Here is a 21,462-nt window from a genome sequence, read left to right as displayed (position 1 = left end):
TGGCTAAGGGCTATAGTTCTGACATCCTTGAAAAATCGAGTATATGGGGATACGGCAGGAGGTTGTGGTGCACTTGGAGTGAGGGTGTGTGGTGTTTTGGGTGTACAGGTGATGAGGTTGAGGAGTTACAAGAAAAAAGGTAGCTCTTGTATGGACTATTAGCAATAGCTGCATGATGCACATTAATCACCTAAAGCTAAAAGTTATAGCTTAAAATAAAAATGTTTTCAATTCATAGAAAAAAGTAGGTAAGGTATTGACAATTCAAGAGCTCTATCAATGAGTTGATTCAGATAGTTATTTTTGGTTGAACAGATCTCTGCACACTTGCAGGAGCACATAAGAAAATGCAAACCAGCATGACAAGCTTGAAGCATAGTTTGTTAAAGTAGATGTAAATCCCACGACTAAAATCTCACATAACATTTAACATTATGATATGATTGGAGAAGCCTATATTTTGGTATTAACTAGCTTTCATGAAAATAAAAGTTGGTGACACTGATCTAAAGGTCCTTGTTCGGGCACTTAGTGACTTTGTGTTTTCTAGTGATAACGCCCTGCCACTTTCTCCCTCAATCTTTTGCTGTAAATCATCCTGTCACATGTTCTATCTAAGGAAACTATAATTTGCAGTGCTTATGCACATTCCCTATGCATATTATACTCTTGTCAACATTTAACCTCCCTGGCGGTATGATTCTTTTGGATTTTAGGTGCTGAAAGCGGTACCATTATTTTGCATGTAAAAACAAATATACATATATTATGTATACATATATATATATATATATATATATATATATATATATATATATATATATATATATATATATATACATATAGATATATATATATACGTATATATATATATATATATATATATATATATATATATATATATATAATGTATACAGTTGGTTTGGGCTGCTCATTCACAAGAAATACGTGTATATATATATATATATATATATATATATATATATATATATATATATATATATATATATATGTATATGTGTATATATATATATATATATATATATATGTGTATATATATATATATATATATGTGTATATATATATATATATATATATATATATATATATATATATATATATAGATATACATACATAGATAGGTATATATACATATATATATATATATATATATATGTGTATATATATATGTATATGTGTGTATATATATATATATATATATATATATATATATATATATAGATATATATATATAGATATATATATATATATATATATATACTGTATATATATATATATATATATGTATATATATATATATATATACATATATTTACATAAAAAGTACAGTAAAATTGCAGGAAAGGGCACTGGGGGGCAATGTAATGTGATTTTATTTTATTTTGAACGGTATCAGTGTGTTTGGTGCATTTTACATTTGAATTTGCAGCCGGTTCCACCCCCCGGCGGACGTCACGTCGCCGGAGACGGAAGCCGGGGCTCGCAGACGATCGGGAGAGAGCTCCGCCGCAGCATACCGCTCGCAGTCTTCGCTGGATCCCGGAGAAAAGGTAAGTAAAACCTCTTCCAGCATCCAGCGATCTTCTTAGCGCTTTTGGCTCTAAAATCTTACCCCGAGTCACACTCGGGAATACCGCTAGAAAGGTTAAAAAGGTCTGTGAAAAAAGAAAGAAATTGCAGCCAACAACAATTAGAAAATACGCCCTGTGAAAAATCACATGCAGCCTATTATCACTGTTGTGTATGGAGACAGGGACACGCTGTAACAAAGAATGAAAAAAAGGTAAAACCCTTCCCCAATTCTCTAAGATAAACAACATTTTGCTTTAGGATACCTGTCACCGCCTGCAAGCCCTACATTTTTTCTCTCTATACAGTTTGTTAGCTGCACTTCCTACACCCTATGCTTTCCATTGTACAACTAAAGAGCACTGTCAATATGACTGTTGTGACCTCACCTTTTTATAGTGAATAGACTGAATTATTCAAAAGCCCCCATCTAAAGCAGCTGACTTAAGCTCAAAGGCCAGGCAAAGCATTAGGGTACAAATAATTTGAATTTGGCAAATTCCCACATTATTTCACCGAGATCGCAAACCAAACACACAGGGTTCACCTTGAACCCATGGTGGTGGAGCTTACTTTGAAATATGAATGTTCACTAAACAAATAAAGAAAAGTGAAACTATATTAACCTCACTCATACAATAATATGTAAGAAAAAAATTAAGTCTTATTGCCAGGACTGAGTGGTCAAAGGTTTACCCTATTTACTAAGTTCATGTACAGTCTGCTTTTTCAGTAAATCAATCCCAGAGTGTTTAAATGGAAACAACTTTTTCTAAACTCTATCTGTAGAAACCCCCTCATGTACTGCATACCCTGTATTCAATGTTTTAGAAGCTGTTGTGAGTTAAAAAAAAACTTTCTTGTACATAATTAGTGAACAAAACCTCTGCTCCAGTCTGTCCCACCAAACCAGTTATTCCTCCACTCAGTGCTTTAATGTTGTCTTTCACACAACATAGAAAGGGTGAAGACAGGCTATCAATTACAACCCATTTGTCTAAGACATTACTACCCTTCTTGTGACACTGCTCTCTACAAGTCAATAGGCATATATAGGTTGGCAAGGGGGCAGTAGGCATACATAGGCAGAGGTGGGGGCAGTAGGCATACATGAACACAGGCAGGAGAGTGGTTGGAGATGAGCATGTTAGAGATGTAATTTAACTTTTGAGACCAAGGCACCCAGGTTAATTTCAAACAGCTAAAAATAACATGTCCCTTATTTCAGTTGCTGTTTGATCCATATGCAGATCTTCTGGCCTGGTAAAGCTTTAGCATATGTAGCACCCTACAGGGTAGGTGCTAGGTAAAAGTATAGTGGGCCTTGGCTGCCTAACAGCAGGGCCATTATTTCAGCTGGGCTGTCATGTCTCCCAGGTGTGTCTGCTGAGAGAGGAGTTTCCCCACTGGCTCCATGAGAGGATTCTCATTGGACAGTGGAGGAAATCCAATCACATTCAGGTCTGTATCTACCCCAGAAGGCAGATTCTGCCGCAGAGGATTCTGGGAGTGGGTATAAGTTTGAGAGGAATGCATGATGCAGCGTCTTTGGCGGGAAGCAGAGTCCCAGGAGGGAGAGTACGTCTGTCTCTCCTCCTGTCAGAAGGATCGGGTGTCTCGGGTGGCTGCCTGGGAATCCAGAGAGTGCTGAGTTGAGCTGCAGAAGGGATCCGGTGTGCTGATGACCAGGGGAGGAAGAGGGGTTTAGTTCCAAGAAAGTCTGCCAAGGTCATGAGTACTGTGAACTGCCCTTAAGGGTCTGCCAAGTGTAGAGGGGACCACTCCAGAGAAGATTCCAGGGATCCAGGAGTCAGCTAGCTGTAAAGGTGTTGCCTAGTCAGAGGACCCTGAAGTGTTAGAGGGGGTGCCTAGTTAGGGGACCGTGAAGTGTAGAGGGGGCACCAGCGGTTGGGCCCTAAAGAGATAATGTGTACAGTGTGCAGTGTACAGAGTTAAGAGTTGCAGTGGCACAAGCAGTGACAAGGAGCTACCTCGGTCAGTGAAGGACTGAAGGGAGCTGTTCAGTGACTTTTGAGTGTAAGTAGTCAAGTGTTCTACAGTCCTGGATCTTCTGAGTTAACAAACAAGTTAAAGTCGAAGTTCCAGCACAAGTTCAGCATAACAGTATCTTCAAATGCCAGGAAGCACTGGTCGGCATTCAGCTGGCGTCAAAACAGCGCCAATGGGTCTTTTTGTATAAAGTCCCAGTTAACATAGTTGAGCCAGAGGAGTATCCCACTCATTCCCTTCTCCCATCCTAAATACAATAAACAAAACCAACCGGAGTGGTCATTGTCTCAATTCTCACACTTGGGTTCACAACTTAAATGTGTTAGAAGTGTCACCGGTAACAATCGCAGACCCACATCAGGCTCAAGGCCTGGAAATATTGCTACACATATTATAGCACAGTGCAGAATATACACCTAGAAGCTGTTCAAATGTTTAAAAAAAAGATTTTAAAAATGTAGTGACCCATGACAGAGTTCTCTAACATACTTAGGCACACTTTCTTACCATTATTTCACAGGAGACATCTCTGATGTCAGTGCTTAGGGGCTTATCATTCTATAAGTAATAAAAGAAACACTGTTACTATCTTTGTATATTGCAATGTACAGAAAATCATACTGGGCAAAATTTACCATTAACTGTGTATTGTTAGGGCCTGCCTCAACAATCCACTCCATTTAACCACTTAAGGACCAGTCCCATTTCTGACATTTGTTGTTTACAAGGTAAAATCAGTATTTTTTTTGCTGGAAAATAACTTAGAACCCTCAAACATTTTATATATAATATATATATATATATATATATATATTTTTTTTTTTTTTTTGGAAAATGGAGATCGTTGTAATATTTTATGTCACACCGTATTTGCGCAAATGTCTTACAAACACAATTTTTGTACTATTGTATAAAAATAAAGAAAACAGTAAACTTAGCCCAATATTTGTATAATGTGAAAGATGATGTAAATAGATACCTAACATGCCATGCTTTAAAATTGTGCATGCTCGTTAAATGGCGACAAACTACGGTATTTAAGAATCTCCATAGGCAAGGATTTAAATTTTTTTTACAGGTTACTGGTTTCGAGTTACAGAGGAGGTCTAGAAACAGAATTATTGCTATTGCTCTAATGATCACGGTGATACCTCACATGTGTGGTTTGAACACCGTTTACATATGTGGGTGTGACTTGCGTATGCATTCTGCACACGAGCTCAGAGGGAGCTCTGAGATTTTTTCTTTTTATTTATCTTACTTTTTATTTTTACACTGTCCCTTTAATTTTTTTTAGCAATTTTATTCCTATTAAAAGGAATGTAAATATCCCTTTTAATAGAAATAAGCAGCACAGGGCCTCTTTATTGCGAGATCTTGGGTAAAAAAGACCTCAGATCTCACATTTACACTTGAAAGCAAAAAAAAATGTAATTTTACATTTACCCAAAAAAAAAAAATTGGCTCTTTAAGGGCCCCTAAGTGGAAGTAATGTCAGACCTCGCTCTGGTCCTCCAAAGGCATAAAGTCATGTGGGGGTCATCTTGCCCCCACTGGACTAACTACCCATTGCTCCAGGTGGGTGGTTCGGTGGGTGGTTCGGAATACAATCAGGTAGGATTTAGCATTAAATAGTTGTTGGCAAATCTAAAGAGATTGTAACATGTCTGGCTTGCATAATCTATATTTCAATATCATGAATTTGTTTCTACTGTCTAATGAATTAGCGTCTAATTAACTGCCTGATTAACTAATGCTTCATCATCAGCACACTTTTTGATTTGCATTTGCCCTTGCAGCTTCTGTCCGCAAAAGGCAGGTATGCAAGCAAATTTAGTGAATACTTTTTCAAATAATTTAAGTTACTGATACAAGAAATTATTAATGTGTAATATTATATATAATTCATTTACACAGTTAAACTTACCAGGATATCACCCAAGAAAGGAATGTCGTCCTACAAAAATGATAGTGCTATTAATCTATGAAAAATTGTGTCATTATATAATACTATCTTTAAAAGTAATGTTATAAGTGTTTACATTTAAAATTTAACATCAGCCAAAATATTTCAGGATGGGAACAAATTATGTTTTTGTCAACTTTTTGATTGTTAGTATAAAGATATATAGATGATATACACATGTCAAGAATACTTTTTGTTTCAGACTTATTCATGGTAGACTGTAACTCCATTTGTACATGTGTAAACATGGGTACATGCACCCAAGAGTGCTCCCACATCTTGTCACTTGCTGTCTGAGGTCCTTTGAGTTGATGCTTCATGATAGAACAATCAATGTTGGGAGGGGCCCCAATGACCAATTGGGAGGAGTGGAAGGTGAAAGGGAGAGACTAAATGCTATCTTTCTCATTTAAATCATTATCTGTGTTTTAAGTACATCCTAGGTTTTTGGGGTCCTATAAGCATGCTGGAAAGTTATGAAGGAGATGTGCAAGTTGTGATCTGTCTGCACCTTAATTCTCATGTACCTACTTTTTTTAGTAAGGAACGAAAACCATTTTGATGAAAATCAAATTTCAGGGCCAAACATTAAATAATTAGAAATTATATACAAGTTCTGAAGCCATGTGGATAACAAAGTTATTATCTAACATTGGATCATTTGCCCTGAAAGGGCCTGCTCTAAGCCTCCTGATTTGTTTTCTATTTTCCATTGGAATATCATAGGTTTTGCAGGTTTAGATGGTACATACCAGGATTTTCATCACTTTTGCAATTATGCTGTCCTATAATGTAAAATAGAGAAATAAAAAAAAAAAACAATTTTAGATCAAAATAGGGTGCTCTTTGTTGATAAAATTACATTACAGCATCTTTCTAAAGAGGATATTGGAGCTATTACATGGACAGACCATGCTCCCATCTCCCTAGAGATCTTTAGCTCTTCATTTAACAAACATACATCTGGGTGGCACCTAAATTAATCTTTGCTTACTAACCCTACATACAATGACCAGATCAAATGGGAACTCCTTTCCCCTAAAAAAACTGAGGATATAGACAAGTTCATATTGTGGAATTCGCATAAAGCTGTTATGAGGGGTATACAGATCAAGATTGGTGCATTTTGAGAAAAGGAAGAAAACTAAAGAGATATCTGATTTACTATACCAAATTCAAACTTTGAAAAAAAAAAACATAAAACTTTACAAGATATTAACATAGCTCTCCACAATTTAAGGCAGACCCTTACTAATTGTCTACGTAACCAATAGGAGTATGCACAGGTCAAACAGAAATTAGGTAAATCCAGTGTATCTTTTCTTAGGGACCTTTAAAAGGCCTAATTACTAATCTGTTACAGATTGTGAATGCTTTTGGCAAATTCTATGCTTCTCTATAACCTTAAAGATGCCCCAGACTTTCACCCTCCTACAGAATCCTAAATCAACACCTTTTTAGATTCGATTCACCATTCTTCACTGTCTGCTCCCCAACAAGCCTCTTTATCTGCACCTTTCATGAGCAGTGAAATACACAAAGTCATCCATAATCTTCCTTCTAATAAATCACCTCGCTCATATGGCTATTCTAATGAATATTATAAAATCTTTTTGGACATCCTCTCCCCACAACTGAGTGACCTAGCTACCCAAGCAGCCAAGACAGGCTCTTTTTCTAGGGAATTCTTGTAAGCCCTTATTGTTGCAATGTCAAAGCCTGGGAAACCACCATCAGATCCTGCAAACTTCAGAACCATCTCCCTACTAAATAGCAACATTAGAATTTATGCTAAGCTACTAACCAACAGATTTATAGGATCAATAAAACAACCAGACCAAGTAAGGTTTATTGGAGGCCGACAAGCACCCGACAGCACAAGGAGATTTGTTGATTTAATTCAATGGGCTGAATACCATTAAACGCCTTCTTTTCTTCTGTACTTAAATGCATTGATCGAGTGCATTAGGGATATCTCAGACAAGTAAAGCTATTATGGCCTTTTATTCTGACCCTAGTGCTAAGGTATGGATCTCTGGCATGCTGTCCGATTAATTTCAAATAACTAATGGCACCAGATAAGGCTGCCTGCTATCAACCCTTATCTTCACCCTAGTTATTCAGCCACTAGCGGGACTATTCGCACATGCAAAACATTTAAAGAATTAGAGGTTGGAAGAGAGGAACATAACATTGGTTTATTTGCAGAGGAGTTTGATCGCTTTAACAGAACCCCTCTCTTCCTTACCAGCGCTTTAAAACATTTTAAAAGAGTTTAGCACCATTTCATTTTAGAAAGTAAATTAATCTAAATGCTGTCACCGTGGGCTGTTATCCTGATTTAGAATAAAAAACAACTCCCCTCTCATTATCCCCATTACATAGAGGGCAATTGTTTTGTAGTCCTCAAAACATAGATGGAAAGGAAGACAATTATTTCTGGGATTTCAATTCAGTGCATAGGCATTTACAAGTACACTGCATTTCTAGCAAGATCAACAGAAATATTTATGTTCTTGCAGAAAATGCACTCAGTTTAAAAAAAGCTTATGCAGACACCACATCTAAAGACTGGTAAGCTGCAATATATTACAGTTTTTTCTTCCTGAAGAGTTAGATAAGAAAATATAGCTTACATTCGCAGATTGCATTGATACATATCAAAGCTGATGCCGAATGTCATAATGAGTATTGTATAGTAATAATGGCAGCTCTAAATGTGAAAAACTATTTATAAGTATTTAACATACTGCAGTTCCTTACCACAAATCCAAACAAGACATTTGCAACCTGATCTCCAATCTGTTCTGCATCTTGAAGGGTAATTGTCTAAAAGGTAAACAGCACAAACATGTATGTAAAACAATACGTTTTATTTACAGAAATTCTCTTTTTAATTAAAGATGAACAATTATGTTTTAATTTCAGTGAGCCAAATCAATTGAAAAAAAAAGGCAGTCTAGACATTTTCAAGGAGGACTATCCAAGGTAGTTCAACCTTAGACCATTGTGACAGAAGAATTAAATGACTTCCAATGGTGTAAGCAGCACAGGTGGCATCTTGTAGTAAATAGTAGCAATCCATCTCATTCAATTGGAGCGCTGCATGATCATTCAGATTCATTGCTACTACTTACTATTTATACTAGGGTGTCCCATACCTGACCAATTGCTTAATATCTGAATAACTACTATTGCTAGTGGATGAAAAAAAAAGACAGAGCATGTAACTCCAGCCTGAGACATTGACATGTTGTACAGTAGTTTAATAGAAGGATTTTTGTTTTTTAGATTTTGATTGCCCAGCCTTTAAACATAAGGCACTATTACTGTATAACTTAAGCAGTTCACATCTATATATTATAAAAAATTCTTTACCACTTGTGTGCCAAGAATGTTGTCAATGGTGCATCCAACTTTTTCCTGATAAAAAAGTGGAAAAGTTATTGAGCTGTTATAAAGATACATACTTCAACATCATATGCTTTGGGATTAAAGGTTAAAGACATAAAATACACCCTGATTTAGCTATCCAATATACTTTTCAAACAACCTCTATGAAATTCCTTTTTACAAGAGCTTATACTGTCAGGTAAGCCATAATGTCCAATATATCCACAGCATTTTTCATTGTGATATACAGTAGCGACTAGTGCTAGAGGATTTGGGGGGGGGGGAGCAGGCAGCCCCCTCCAGGTCAGCACTCACCCTACTGTGGAGCTCCCCTGGACTGTCCAACCCCACAGCTTCTGTCTACAACTGGTCTTCTTTCTAGGTTCTGATTGGCCAGGAAGCCAGAAGCTGATGCCAATTCGCTGGCATTGCAGGGTAGGTGCAGAGCACTGCGCCCTGACGACAATATAAAACTGGCTAATTGGGGCCTCAGGATATGGTCTTGTGCCTGTGAGGGGGTGATGGACCTGGCAGAAACCTATTGGTCCGGCGCCCTGTACAGTGCACAGCCACACAGATGGTATGAGCTGGGGGCGGTGCTGTGGGAGGGGGGGGGTGGCACCCCTGCGCTTATTGTGGCTAGATGGTGTGTTAAATAGTGCAACCCGTCAGATAATGCCTCCGATGACATCTGTGCATGCGTTGATCGTCTGAGGCATTATTGGACGATCTGCAAGGCGCTGAGGAAGAATCTAATTGTCAGATTCTGCCTTGCTCTCTCTGCGCATGCGGGAGACTTGAAAAGTAATAAACACAAATGGACTATTCTTTTTATAAATACAAGCAATTCTAAAACAGGGAGCCAGACATTCGAATATTATCATATTAAGTGCCCAACTCATACTAGGTGCCAAAGGGGAATGGTAACTAAGCCCCTATTCACAAAAGATATTTCCCAATGCTTGAGGATGCCTGACTACACCTGACTCACTGAATTCAATTATTTCTAATTGTGCCTGTTATGACAATATGGGGCCCAGCCACTGTGAAAATGGTTGTAAAAAAAGGACACAGGGTTTGCAAATTTACAGAGCAGAACTCCAGAGTATTGAATACTCCAGAGCACAGAAACCTGTTTTTAAAACTTTCTCCAGATTTTGGTTTTCCCAGTTTGGGATTTGTACAGTAGTTTGGAGATTTCAAAGTGCTTTGGGAGGAAATACATTTTCAAACCAGTGTGCAGGTGTGCACAGCCCTTTTAATGATAGGCTTGGGCATAGTTCAGAGCTTCAATTAGGGGACAGGTATTCTCCATTAGGGAGACAGGTCTGCTCTGTCAAGGAGACAGGTGCGCTCCACCCAAAAGCTAGGAGGTAGGAGACTTTGACAAGCACACGTGTGCAAAACATGTCATCACGGCAACTTGTTCCTGTGTGCGTTCCAAACTGGTCCTGACTTTCGGTTTCGTCATTTTCGGTTTGCCATTTCCGGTCCAGGCGATTCCGCTCTGCACGGCTCTGTTTTGCAGGAGGTGGTCCCTACTGAATACCGGCTGGTCCGGGGCTCCCTCACGTCCCCAGGCATTACCATCCAGCTGGGGCTCTTTCCACGCCACCGGGTACTGGACCCCTCACCCAGTGGCTCTGTCAGTTGTGCACCGTTCACCACCAGCGGCCTCAGCCTGGATAGGTTACCGGTTTGGAACTTTTTATTGATTAATATACATGTCTTTCTTAACTTCCTGCCATCCGCGCTAAAGCCTATATACGGCTGCAGCGCGGACTTGAATTTTTAAACGGCCTCCCAGAAAGACTCTCCCCGCGCGCTCCCGCGAGCGCGCATCGGGGAGAATCTGTGTCGGCCGTGTCCCTTGGACACAGCCGATCACAGATCGTGGTGAATGGCCAATCACAGCGGCCATTCACCACGTGATCAAGCCGTCCAATGAGAGATGATCTCATATGTAAACATATGAGATCATCTCTCATCGCCGGCGCTCCTTCCTCACACAGAGCCTGCAGTGTGAGGAAGGAGGGGGAGCCTCACATCGCCGGGGACACACAGCAATGTAATCAGGGCACTGATCACCAGTGCCCTGATTACTAAAGGTAAAAAAAATACACAAATTGCCCCCCCATCAGTGCCCACAGTGCCCGCCTCAGTGCCCCCCATCAATGCCCACAATCAGTGCCCATAGTGCTGCCAGTCAGTGCCCATCAGTGCCTGCTCATCTAGGCACTGATGAGCACTGACTGGCAGCACTATGGGCACTGAGTGTGCCCATCAGTGCTCATCAGTGCCACCCATCAGTGTCCATCAGTGCCATCCGCCAGTGCCCATCAGTGCCGCCTATCAGTGCCCATCAGTGCTGCCCATCAGTGCCACCTCTCAGTGCCCAGCAGTGCCACCTCTCAGTGCCACCTCTCAGTGCCCAGCAGTGCCGCCTATCAGTGCTCATCAGTGCCGCCTATCAGTGCCGCCTATCAGTGCCGCCTATCAATGCTGCCTATCAGTGCTCATCAGTGCGGCATATTAGTACCTCCTCATCAGTGCCCATAAGTGCCACCTCATCAGTGCCCATAAGTGCCACCTCATCAGTGCCCATCAGTGCAGCCTATCAGTGCCCATCAGTGCCGCCTCATCAGCGCACATCAGTGAAGGAGAAAAATATATTTTCAAAATTTACTTGCAGAAAATAATAAAAACTTTTTTATTTTTTCAAAATTTTCTGTCTTTATTTTTTTTTTGTAAAAAATAAAAAACCCAGAGATGATTACATACCACCAAAAGAAAGCTCTATTTGTGTAAAAAAATGATAAAAATTTCATATGGGTACAGTGTAGCATGACCGCGCAATTGTCAGTCAAAGTGTGACCGCACTGAAAGCTGAAAATTGGCCTGGATGGGAAGGGTGTTTAAGTGCACAGTAGGCAAGTGGTTAATAAACATTACTTTCTCTTATGGGCTGTTCTCTTAGTTTCCATTTTACTAACCGTGGTTAGCGCTGCTTTCTATCCTTTTAGGAGACAGGAGGGCTTAATATGGGTGTCAGGAGATCCCCCATTGGGAAGCCAGGGCATGAGCAGTATGCTGTAGGGTGCTGTAGGGTGCTGTAAGTAAAGGCTGAGAGCCAGGAGAACCCAGGCATTATTTTAACTGTGTCTGCATTTGAATAGGTGAAGACCCCTGGGTGGGAAACCCTAATGTAAAGACTTTAGTTCCTGACTTATGTGGGCTCCCTGCCAATTATATGCCAATAGTACAGTATGTCCTTGTATGTGCACTCTGATTTGCTCAGATTACAGGCACACAGCAGCAAGGATTGGATATATTTTCTCTTCAAGATGGTATGTGGGGAGATCAGTAAACATATATCTGATGTTTATCAATTCCTTTAGTTTCCCGAATAAACACAGGAGTACTCACTACTTCATAAAGAGTAGTGCCATGATCATAATTTCTTCCTTTTATGAATGAACATAGGAGCACCCAGTACTAAACATTTCCTAGTTCAGTGAGTGCAGGGCAAAGGAAAAAAAAAGAATAAGCACTAAATCCCTTTTTCTTTTTTTAAAGTGAGATATCAAAGTCTGTTTAGACCCCTAAAATTTCTCCAAAGTCCACTAGTGGCAGTACTGGTTAAAAAAAAAATAAAACAAACAAGCAAAAAAACCCCAGGAATAACCATCCATACAATATATACACTACACATCGGGGGGGATTTACTAAAACTGGAGCACTCAGATTCTGGTGCAGCTGTGCATGGTAGCCAATCAGCTTCTATCTTCATTTTGTTCAATTAAGCTTTGACAATAAAACCTGGGGGCTGATTGGTTTCTATGCAGAGCTGCACCAGATTTTGCACGCTCCAGTATTAGTAAATCCCTCCATTGTGTTGCACTGCAGTCCATGGTTACAATGTTTGTTTTCCTTCCCTAACACTCTTTAAAATTACATTTATTTACCTCCATGTTCTACAGTGCATTGTGATGGGTATCCCATAGTATGCCTGTATTATTTTATCCCAACACAGTGCACACACTGCACTGTGAATTACGCATTACCAAAGTGCATAGGTATGAAGCCGACCTCCATATTTTTTAAGTAAGTTGCCTAAATAGAATCTGGCCTGCAATTATTTACAATCGTATCTGTTATTATTACTATTTTACAAAAAGGCCTAATTTAAAATATTTGTTATCAGTTAACTCAATACAGTTTTTTTTGTTTTTTTAGATCTAGTGAGAATTTGTGTTATGTGTGTGTGTGCTAATAATGAGTGTAGTGTATTTTTATAGGAAATATTGTTTTTATAAATATTTGCGCAACTATCCCAGAACTATTCCAGAACACTATCTTTTTATTTCATGATCCCTGTATGTATGTATGAATGTATGTAAAATGTATGGTTTGTGGAATATTTTACAACTTTTAAAGCAATAAGCAAATATAAGTGAAACATGTTAAAAAACTGAAAAATGTCAAAAATGGTTCAGTCACCTGAGGTTAAAAGTGGGGAGCAGGGCCCAACAGTGAAGGGTGTAAAAACAAAAAAAATAAAATAAAACTTAAGAATTTTAGCATTAGATGTCCATTAAGATTAATTATACCCTAACAGGGGGTGGTTGGTAAGCTTCTACAAAATAGATGTAAACCAACACACTTAGGCGTCACTGTTGTAGTCCAGGGAAACACAGGACACCCTTGCGAATGTGATCAATTAAATTGAAAGTGTTTCTCAATGCAGCATCATTTCTTATAAATATTATTTATTTATTTGTGTAGTATAGTTTTGAAAAATAAAAAAGTAATGCAAATGTTAGTCACTTACCAAAAGAGCATTCACTTTCTGGAGGAAGTTTTCAAACAGTAGTGCATTTTGTTGTGCCTAAAAAAAAGATATTTATGTTAATAAATCTCAATAATTAATTATTTTAGGTTATAATCAAAAGGATGTTTAGGCCTGTTACAGCTAGTAGTAATTAGTAACAGTTAACTGGGCCTGATCTGTAATGTTGAAAATGTTTTGTTACTCATCCACACACATACCCTCAGTTGTATTGAGTGTCATGTCACTCATTAGAACTGATGAAGCTACTTGGACGAATGGGGGGACATCTTTAACATTACAGAATAACTTCAGTTTAGTGTGGCTAACTACTACTGACCATACCATGACCAGGATAATTGAGACCCTTTGAACTATTACTCATCCACTTAACCACTATAGTTTTAGACCTTTAGCTGATCCAAAAATGTAAACTGACCAAAGTAAAACAATCATAATGAGCATAGTAAGCTCACAACTGGAAGTGCTCATTTTAACTTTCAACTCAGGTGCTTCTTATACTCCTTTTTTAGAACAAAGGAATGCCAAGTGATTTTATCCTTATATACAATTTTGCTAATGTTTTTTGCCTGAAGTTATACTTTAAATCAGAAATGAGTCACATACTGCCTACATCTGGCTCTCCTAATATTCAATGTTGCTAATGTTTTTTTTCTTGCCTGAAGTTATACTTTAAATCAGAACTGAGTCCCATATTGCCTACATTTGGCTTTGTAAATACAGTTGACTATAGAAGCATGAAGAAATATTTTTGACATTCTTACTTACAAATTATAAATTACTTCAAATTTATAAATAAATAATTGATGGTTTTAGCCCTAATATCAGTGTTTTTTTATTTATTTGGAGTGGTAGACGTCAGTCTAAGAAATATTAGATTTAGAAGACATTTTTAGGAATTAACAGGCAAATTAGAGATTTCATAGACTTCTATGTGTAAAACCAGTGGGGTAACTACCGCAAAAATATTTGTATTCATCCCCAAGCTCACTATTTTATTTATATTAAATTTATTAGGGATTATTAGAGATGAGTTGCTTTTGACTGAAAAGGCATATTCTATTCCTTCATCTGCAGCACCTGGTGTTGTTGCATACATATTATGAAGAATCCTAATGCTAGGACTAGGAAATATTTGTATATTTTTGGTAATATATATATATATATATATATATATATATATATATATATATATATATATATATATATATATATATATATATATATATATATATATATATATATATATATATATATATATATATATATATATATATATATATATATATATATATATATATATATATATATATATATATATATATATATATATATATATATATATATATATATATATATATATATATATATATATATATATACCGGTATATTATTAGTACTATTGTTATTATTATTATTATTTATGTTTAATTATTTTTAATGTTTAATTATTATTATGTTTTACCTTGGCTGTTTTGTAATCACAGAGCAGAGTAGCTATACTTTGAAGTAAAGCCGGGGCATCTTCCTGTAAATTAAATTAGAAATTAGAAATACCAAACAACACATTTTATTAACTTGTAAAGCAATGAGATTTGTTAACAATGGCAAAACACGCTTGCTAAGAGTGGAGTATGACAATGGAAAACAATATTGCATTATGCATGCAATACCTTGTGGTTACAGACCAGTTAATTGTTAGTCTTGGATGCATGATTACACAGCTAGGGCTTTACTGCTTGTCATTGTTATTTGGAGAACATTGAAACATATTTACTAACATTACCTTGAATAGAAGTTCAAGGCAGTTATACTGTGAGACTGATGCAGCATCTATAAACACAATAAAAATTGACATTAAAACATGAAAATAAAACTGGAGCATTTTGTTCTTCAGTATGTTACGTCTGTGTTTATTGTGGCTTGTATCTCTTGATATTATTTCTTCTTAAAAATACTTATCTTATAACAAACTTAACCTTATATTTTCTTTGTAATTGTAAAATGTTCTATTCTATATAACCTGTAACTCATAATGATATAAAGAATGAAAAGCACAACCCAATAAAAACCACCAAAATGTCTATACTAACAACTGATAAAGAGCAGTACCTGTGCTTACTTTACTAACAGATCCTTTGTGTTTGGGGCAACACCTGGATCCTGAGCTCAGGTTGTATTATTTCCAGTGCTAAAATTTGCCCCTGGTATTTACACTGTCAAAAGCCAGGATCTCTGCTTGCAAGAGATGCTCTGGCAATTACCAAGATCTTTCAGAAGAACTACTGAACTATTCTGAGGGCAACAATCGGTCTCTGCAGGTATGGCAAAGTATCTCTACTTCATCAAAAATATTCATTTATATACTTTTGGTTGAAATGACAGGTTCACGTGAAAGCCAACAACCCATTTACCCTTTTATTAGAGCTGCTTACATGATCCTTTAAATGTAACAATAAAACATATCTTGCTTCACCCTAAATCCAAGATATCCATGGGGCATGGATAGCTTTTCGTTTGCCCTCTGTTTTCCAGGACTGCACATAGAACTCCTAGTGCTAAAAGGGTATTGTTAGGGTTAGAGCCTGGGTTTTTTTCATTTAAGTCCTTTTTCCACAAGTCTTGCTACATTGTGTGCTGGATAACCTTTTCCTACAACAAAGTGCAACTTACTGTATATGAGAAGGGTAAACTACCTGCTATAGATATGTACCATTTACAGGCACTTTCCAAACAAAAGTGCAATTTGTATAGAGTGTCTAAATCTCTAACTTTGAGGTGCCAATGCCATCCCTCTACTTCCCCTCCCGCCCTTAATTCCAACAAAGGGATGGTCATTTCATCATAATGATGTCTGACAAATCAAAAATAAACTGCAATGGATTTGAAGCTTATTATTATATCAAAACATTCACTTAGTTTGGATTTCACCTGCAGGTCCTTATTATCATAAGAAACAGCAGCAATTGGAGCTACTGTATGTGTGCTAACATGATGTAATTGATAAATAGGTTTTACTGCTCTCTGGAAAATAATCATAATTCGTGTTTGATCACTGTTTTGCTAAAGGTCATCAATGCATAGAGTATTTAAAGTTTATTTGAATGCCATATCAATGCATGTATACATGTGTGGTTTAACATAAATGCTTTTATTGTGCAATAAAACAACAATAGCATAACCTATATATACTGTACTTTCTGCCTAGTAGTAGTAGTACATAATTATTGTGCTCTATTGCTCCTTTTATTATCATGAATGTCCAGGGGTCCTCTCCCAACTAAGATAATACATTGAATACAACAGAAACTCAAGCTGGCTGATCTTGTAATTATTTTTACAGCCACAGCCATTCAGCAAAGTTGCTGACAGCTCAGTGTAGAAAAAAGAAAGATGCTGAAGGCTGCAATTTGAAAAGATAGCACCTTTTTACCAGCAAGCAAGGAAATATTAACACGTTTAAAAAAAAATTGGGGGGCAGGGGGAGGGGGGTAAACTATATGTATACAGGATAAATGTGAAATATCTGTAATACATGTCTTTGTTATAACTTTGCAAGCTGTAAGTGTATATACAATATTGTAATTATTCAAATATTAATTTATCTAGTGGTAGTTTTAAGGATGTTGAAATATGTTTTCTTGATGTTTTTTCTCTGTATTTAAAACCTTAAAAGAAAACTTTCTTACCAAAAGAGCTAGTGAGAGCTGCAAGTAAAAACACAACGGCTATCTTCATTTTGATGGTGCAACAGTCTTACACTCCGATCTGAGTTGAAATGTGAAAGATGGTAATGTCAGGGTCACTGGCTATATTTATATGGTGAAAAGGCACAAAGGGCACCTTGGCTGTTACTATGCCAGTTTGTAAGTGCTGTAAAAAACAAACACAGGACTTTTGTCTATCTTCTTGGGAAGTTGTTTATTTTTGATAAGTCTAAGTCTTTCAATACATTGCATGGTTACATGCTGGGAGAATTTGTTTTGTGTGGATTTTGATCTCTAAATCTTTTTATTCTCAAGGTTATATACTGATAACAATGAATTTAGTTCTGATTATCACTGTACAATAGGTTTAAAGCTTAGTTTTTTCCAGTTTTCAACAAGCACTGGAAAAAATGTTGACATGGACACAAGTCTATAATTACTGTATGTACTATCTCCACGTCTTGGTCTATGTGGAATAAATTCTGCTAAATTGCAATACTGAAAAAGTCACATTGATATTATATTAGTCATATGTTCATAATCATATTTTTTTCCCACAAAAAATGTTTTTATTAATAGGGATTTTTGGAGTATACATAGCGTGTACACAATTGTACATAAGGACTCTTGTCTGGCATTGTCCATCTTCTCTCCTTCTAAGTTTGATTACATGAAGGCACCTAGTGTTAAGAGCAAGATAGCGCCTAGTAAAATTAAATCCTCAAGGTAACCCACCATATGGAAACAACTTACGCTTATCCCATCGGTGGGTATTTTCCATTGCAACAAGCCATTATGCCTTACTTTTGGTCATGTCCAACATGGCCAAAAATCTTTTACCACAAATAGTAAAGTGTATTATACCAATGTCTTCCACAACTGTTCATCTATGTATGTAGTTTATTGCTTGTCTGGAACTGTCCAGAAGACGTTTCGAGAGCATTGTAGATTTGTAAATGAAGGTAACACAAAACATAGTGTTCCCTGCCACTTCTCTGAGTACCACAAACAATCCTCAAAAACCTCAGAATCCATTCTATCAGATCAGGTCATTAAATCCATACCTGATACCCTACCACCGACTGAATGTTTCCAAAGGCTTTGTTGCCAGGAAACGTATTGGATCTTTACTTTTAACACCCTTGATCCCAAAGATATGAACGAGGATATTGAGATCAATACCCTTTTTTTTTTTTTAATATTGAAGGTACAATATATATTCACCAGTCTCTTTGCTCAGATATATTAATACAAACTTAAAATAAAAATAAAAATACTAACAACAAGCAGATTATGTCCTAACCCTTTCTTCTCACATAACATAACATCCTTTCTGTTTCTCATTCTGAGAGTGCTAAATACCTTTCACCTCCACATTTTCTATTTTTCCCACTATCAACAACCCCAAAAAAAAAGAGGGGAAAAGGAGGGGGTGGGGAGTCAAATGGCACTGTCTATCAGCTTCAGCATTCTTATTCCATGAAAGTCCTTCCCTCTTCCAAGAGAATAAACAAGTTCCATGCATCCCAAGTCTGGTTATATCTCTCTCTACATTGTCTTGCTTTTAAGATCAAATCTTCCATCTTATTTATTTCTTCGACTTTTATTTATCCAATCTTTCACTGTTGGAGCTATTTCTTTTTCCATTTTCTCAGGATACATGCTCTTGCTGCATTTAATAGATGATTCATTATCGAGCGCCAGTATCTTCTAGTTGAAGTTTGCCATTAATTGTAGGAGGAACAAAGCTGGGTCTACTGAAATCTCTACCTCCATAAATTTCTGTATAATTTCTTTAACTTCCTTCCAGAAGGTCTTTATCTTAAATAAGAAGAAGATAAAGAAGGTCTTTATCTTGGGGCACGTCCAAAATATGTGTATTATTGTACCCTGTTCCTCCCGACAACGCCAACAACGGTCTGACACAGTGGGATAGATCTTATGTAATCTATCTGGGGTATAATACCACCTTGTCAGTATTTTATAATTTGTCTCTTGGATTTTAGTACATGTTGATGAGTTAAAGACTTGTTCTGTTATCCGTTGGCGTTGCACAGGGGAAAAAGTGCACTTCATTTCTTTTTCCCATCTGTCAAATCCTATTATATTAGATTGTTCCTGGGGAACAACCAATAAAACATACGTTTTAGACAGAGCATGAGCTATAGCACCCGAGTCTGAGCAGTATTTTTCAAAAGAGGTCAGTTGTCTACCATAATCTTGGGGGTTATCAATTGATTGTAAAAAGTGGTGCAACTGTAAGGCACTCCAAAATGGTAACCTAAATATATCTCCCCTATCCATCAATTTCTCTATCGTGGGCCATTTATTTTCCTTCAAAAAATGTGAGGCCTGAAACAACCCATCTTCCCGCATTCGTCCAAAAGGGCTTTTATCGAGACCTGGTGGAAACCGTGGATTTCCCAGAATAGGAAACAGGGGAGATCTATTCATTCGACCCAGGATCCGAGGACCAATCTGTGATATTATTTTTAAGGTGTTTCCAATCATTGGATGTGTCTTCAGATCCATTGGTAATGAATTAGCCCTGTTTAGGGGTATCTCTGTTTGTGACTGTTCTAATTGCACCCACAGTTTACTTTCATTGTGTCTGCACCAATCTATTTGTCTACAAAGATGGGAAGCTTGAGAATATTTATATACATCTGGTAAGGCTATTCCTCCAAATTATTTTGGTAGAATTAGTATCTTGCATGCTAGTCTAGGTTTCTTTTTTGCCCACACAAATCTGATGAATAATGTATGGATCTGTCTAAAATATTTAACCAGGATTTTAATCGGTAGTGTTTGGAACAAATACAGAAATTTCGGTAGTATAGTCATCTTTAATAAATTGCATCTACCAAACCAAGAATGTATTCCTGTGTTCCATTTTTCCAATAATATTTTTATTGTATTCAGGAGAGGAGGGAAATTATTCTCATACACTCGTCTCATATCCTTAGGTATGAGTGTGCCCAAATATTTTATTGCATTCTCTGTCCATTTAAATTTGAAATTTTGTTTCAAATTTTGTAAGGAGGAGGAGGAAACACAAATTCCCATTGCCTCCGACTTATCAAAATTTATCTTTATATTAGATAATAATTTATATTGTTCAAATTCTTTCAACAGGTTCGGTAGTGATATTTCTGGTTTGGTAAGCGAGAACAGCAAGTCATCTGCATATGCAGTGACTTTGTATTGTCTATTACCGCTCTCCACACCAGTAATGTCTGGGTTCTGTCTTATCCTAGAAAGGAACGGTCCTAATGATATTATAAACAGAAGAGGAGAGAGGGGGCATCCCTGTTTCGTCCCATTTTTAATAGGGAAGGGATCTGACAATACTCCATTCACCTTGGCTTGAGCCCAGGGTGTAGATATGAATTGAACAACATTCTTTTATCTTTTAATTTTTTGCTATCAGCACCTAGGTTCCACCTAATATCTCCATACTATCCCTGATTATAGAATATAATTTAATATCAAGCACAAACATTATTATATGAACTGTATACATGCATGTTCACCATATATGTGTCCAATGTGTCCATGAATGGGCATATGTGCACATGTATGAGTATATGGATATATACTGTATATTTGGTTAGTTAGTTATCTTTGGCCATCTTATTTATTTATATATATATATATATATATATATATATGCATATTTTCAGGTTTTTGATACCAGGTTTCATCTGCCCTTTTTCATATATTCTTTCTTTGGATAAGTGGGCTGATGCATATTCATATATTTCATATTTCATTTCATTCATATATATTAGTGATCACTGCTACATGCATTTGTCTGCATTTTTAGATCCCTTATATGATCTACTATACTTTGTCAATTAGCATTATTTTCCATTGTTTTTATTATTATATATTTTGTTTACTCTATTTCATTTCATTTCATGTTTTATGGAATCAATATAATATTA

At 36.8% G+C, this 21,462-nt stretch overlaps 1 protein-coding gene across 1 annotated transcript in view; it reads right to left on the bottom strand.

Annotated features, from left to right (window-relative positions):
• LOC309552641 (uncharacterized protein) overlaps nucleotides 1-21,462 on the bottom strand; it is a gene marked incomplete at both ends in the record, with an annotated part of 72,448 nt that overhangs the window by 38,109 nt on the left and 12,877 nt on the right. Inside the window, 8 exons of the mRNA XM_082253579.1 lie at nucleotides 4,108-4,158; nucleotides 5,528-5,557; nucleotides 6,319-6,351; nucleotides 8,330-8,395; nucleotides 8,945-8,989; nucleotides 13,791-13,847; nucleotides 15,274-15,336; nucleotides 15,595-15,641. Coding sequence (XP_082109705.1) covers nucleotides 4,108-4,158; nucleotides 5,528-5,557; nucleotides 6,319-6,351; nucleotides 8,330-8,395; nucleotides 8,945-8,989; nucleotides 13,791-13,847; nucleotides 15,274-15,336; nucleotides 15,595-15,641 — 392 coding nt within the window. The remainder of the gene's footprint in view (nucleotides 1-4,107; nucleotides 4,159-5,527; nucleotides 5,558-6,318; nucleotides 6,352-8,329; nucleotides 8,396-8,944; nucleotides 8,990-13,790; nucleotides 13,848-15,273; nucleotides 15,337-15,594; nucleotides 15,642-21,462) is intronic.

This window comes from Pelophylax lessonae, assembly GCF_965119305.1.
Source record: "Pelophylax lessonae genome assembly, chromosome: 4".
Taxonomy (NCBI): Eukaryota; Metazoa; Chordata; class Amphibia; order Anura; family Ranidae; genus Pelophylax; species Pelophylax lessonae.
Note: the sequence above shows the minus strand (reverse complement) of the source record. Positions and strands in the feature narration are given on the sequence as shown.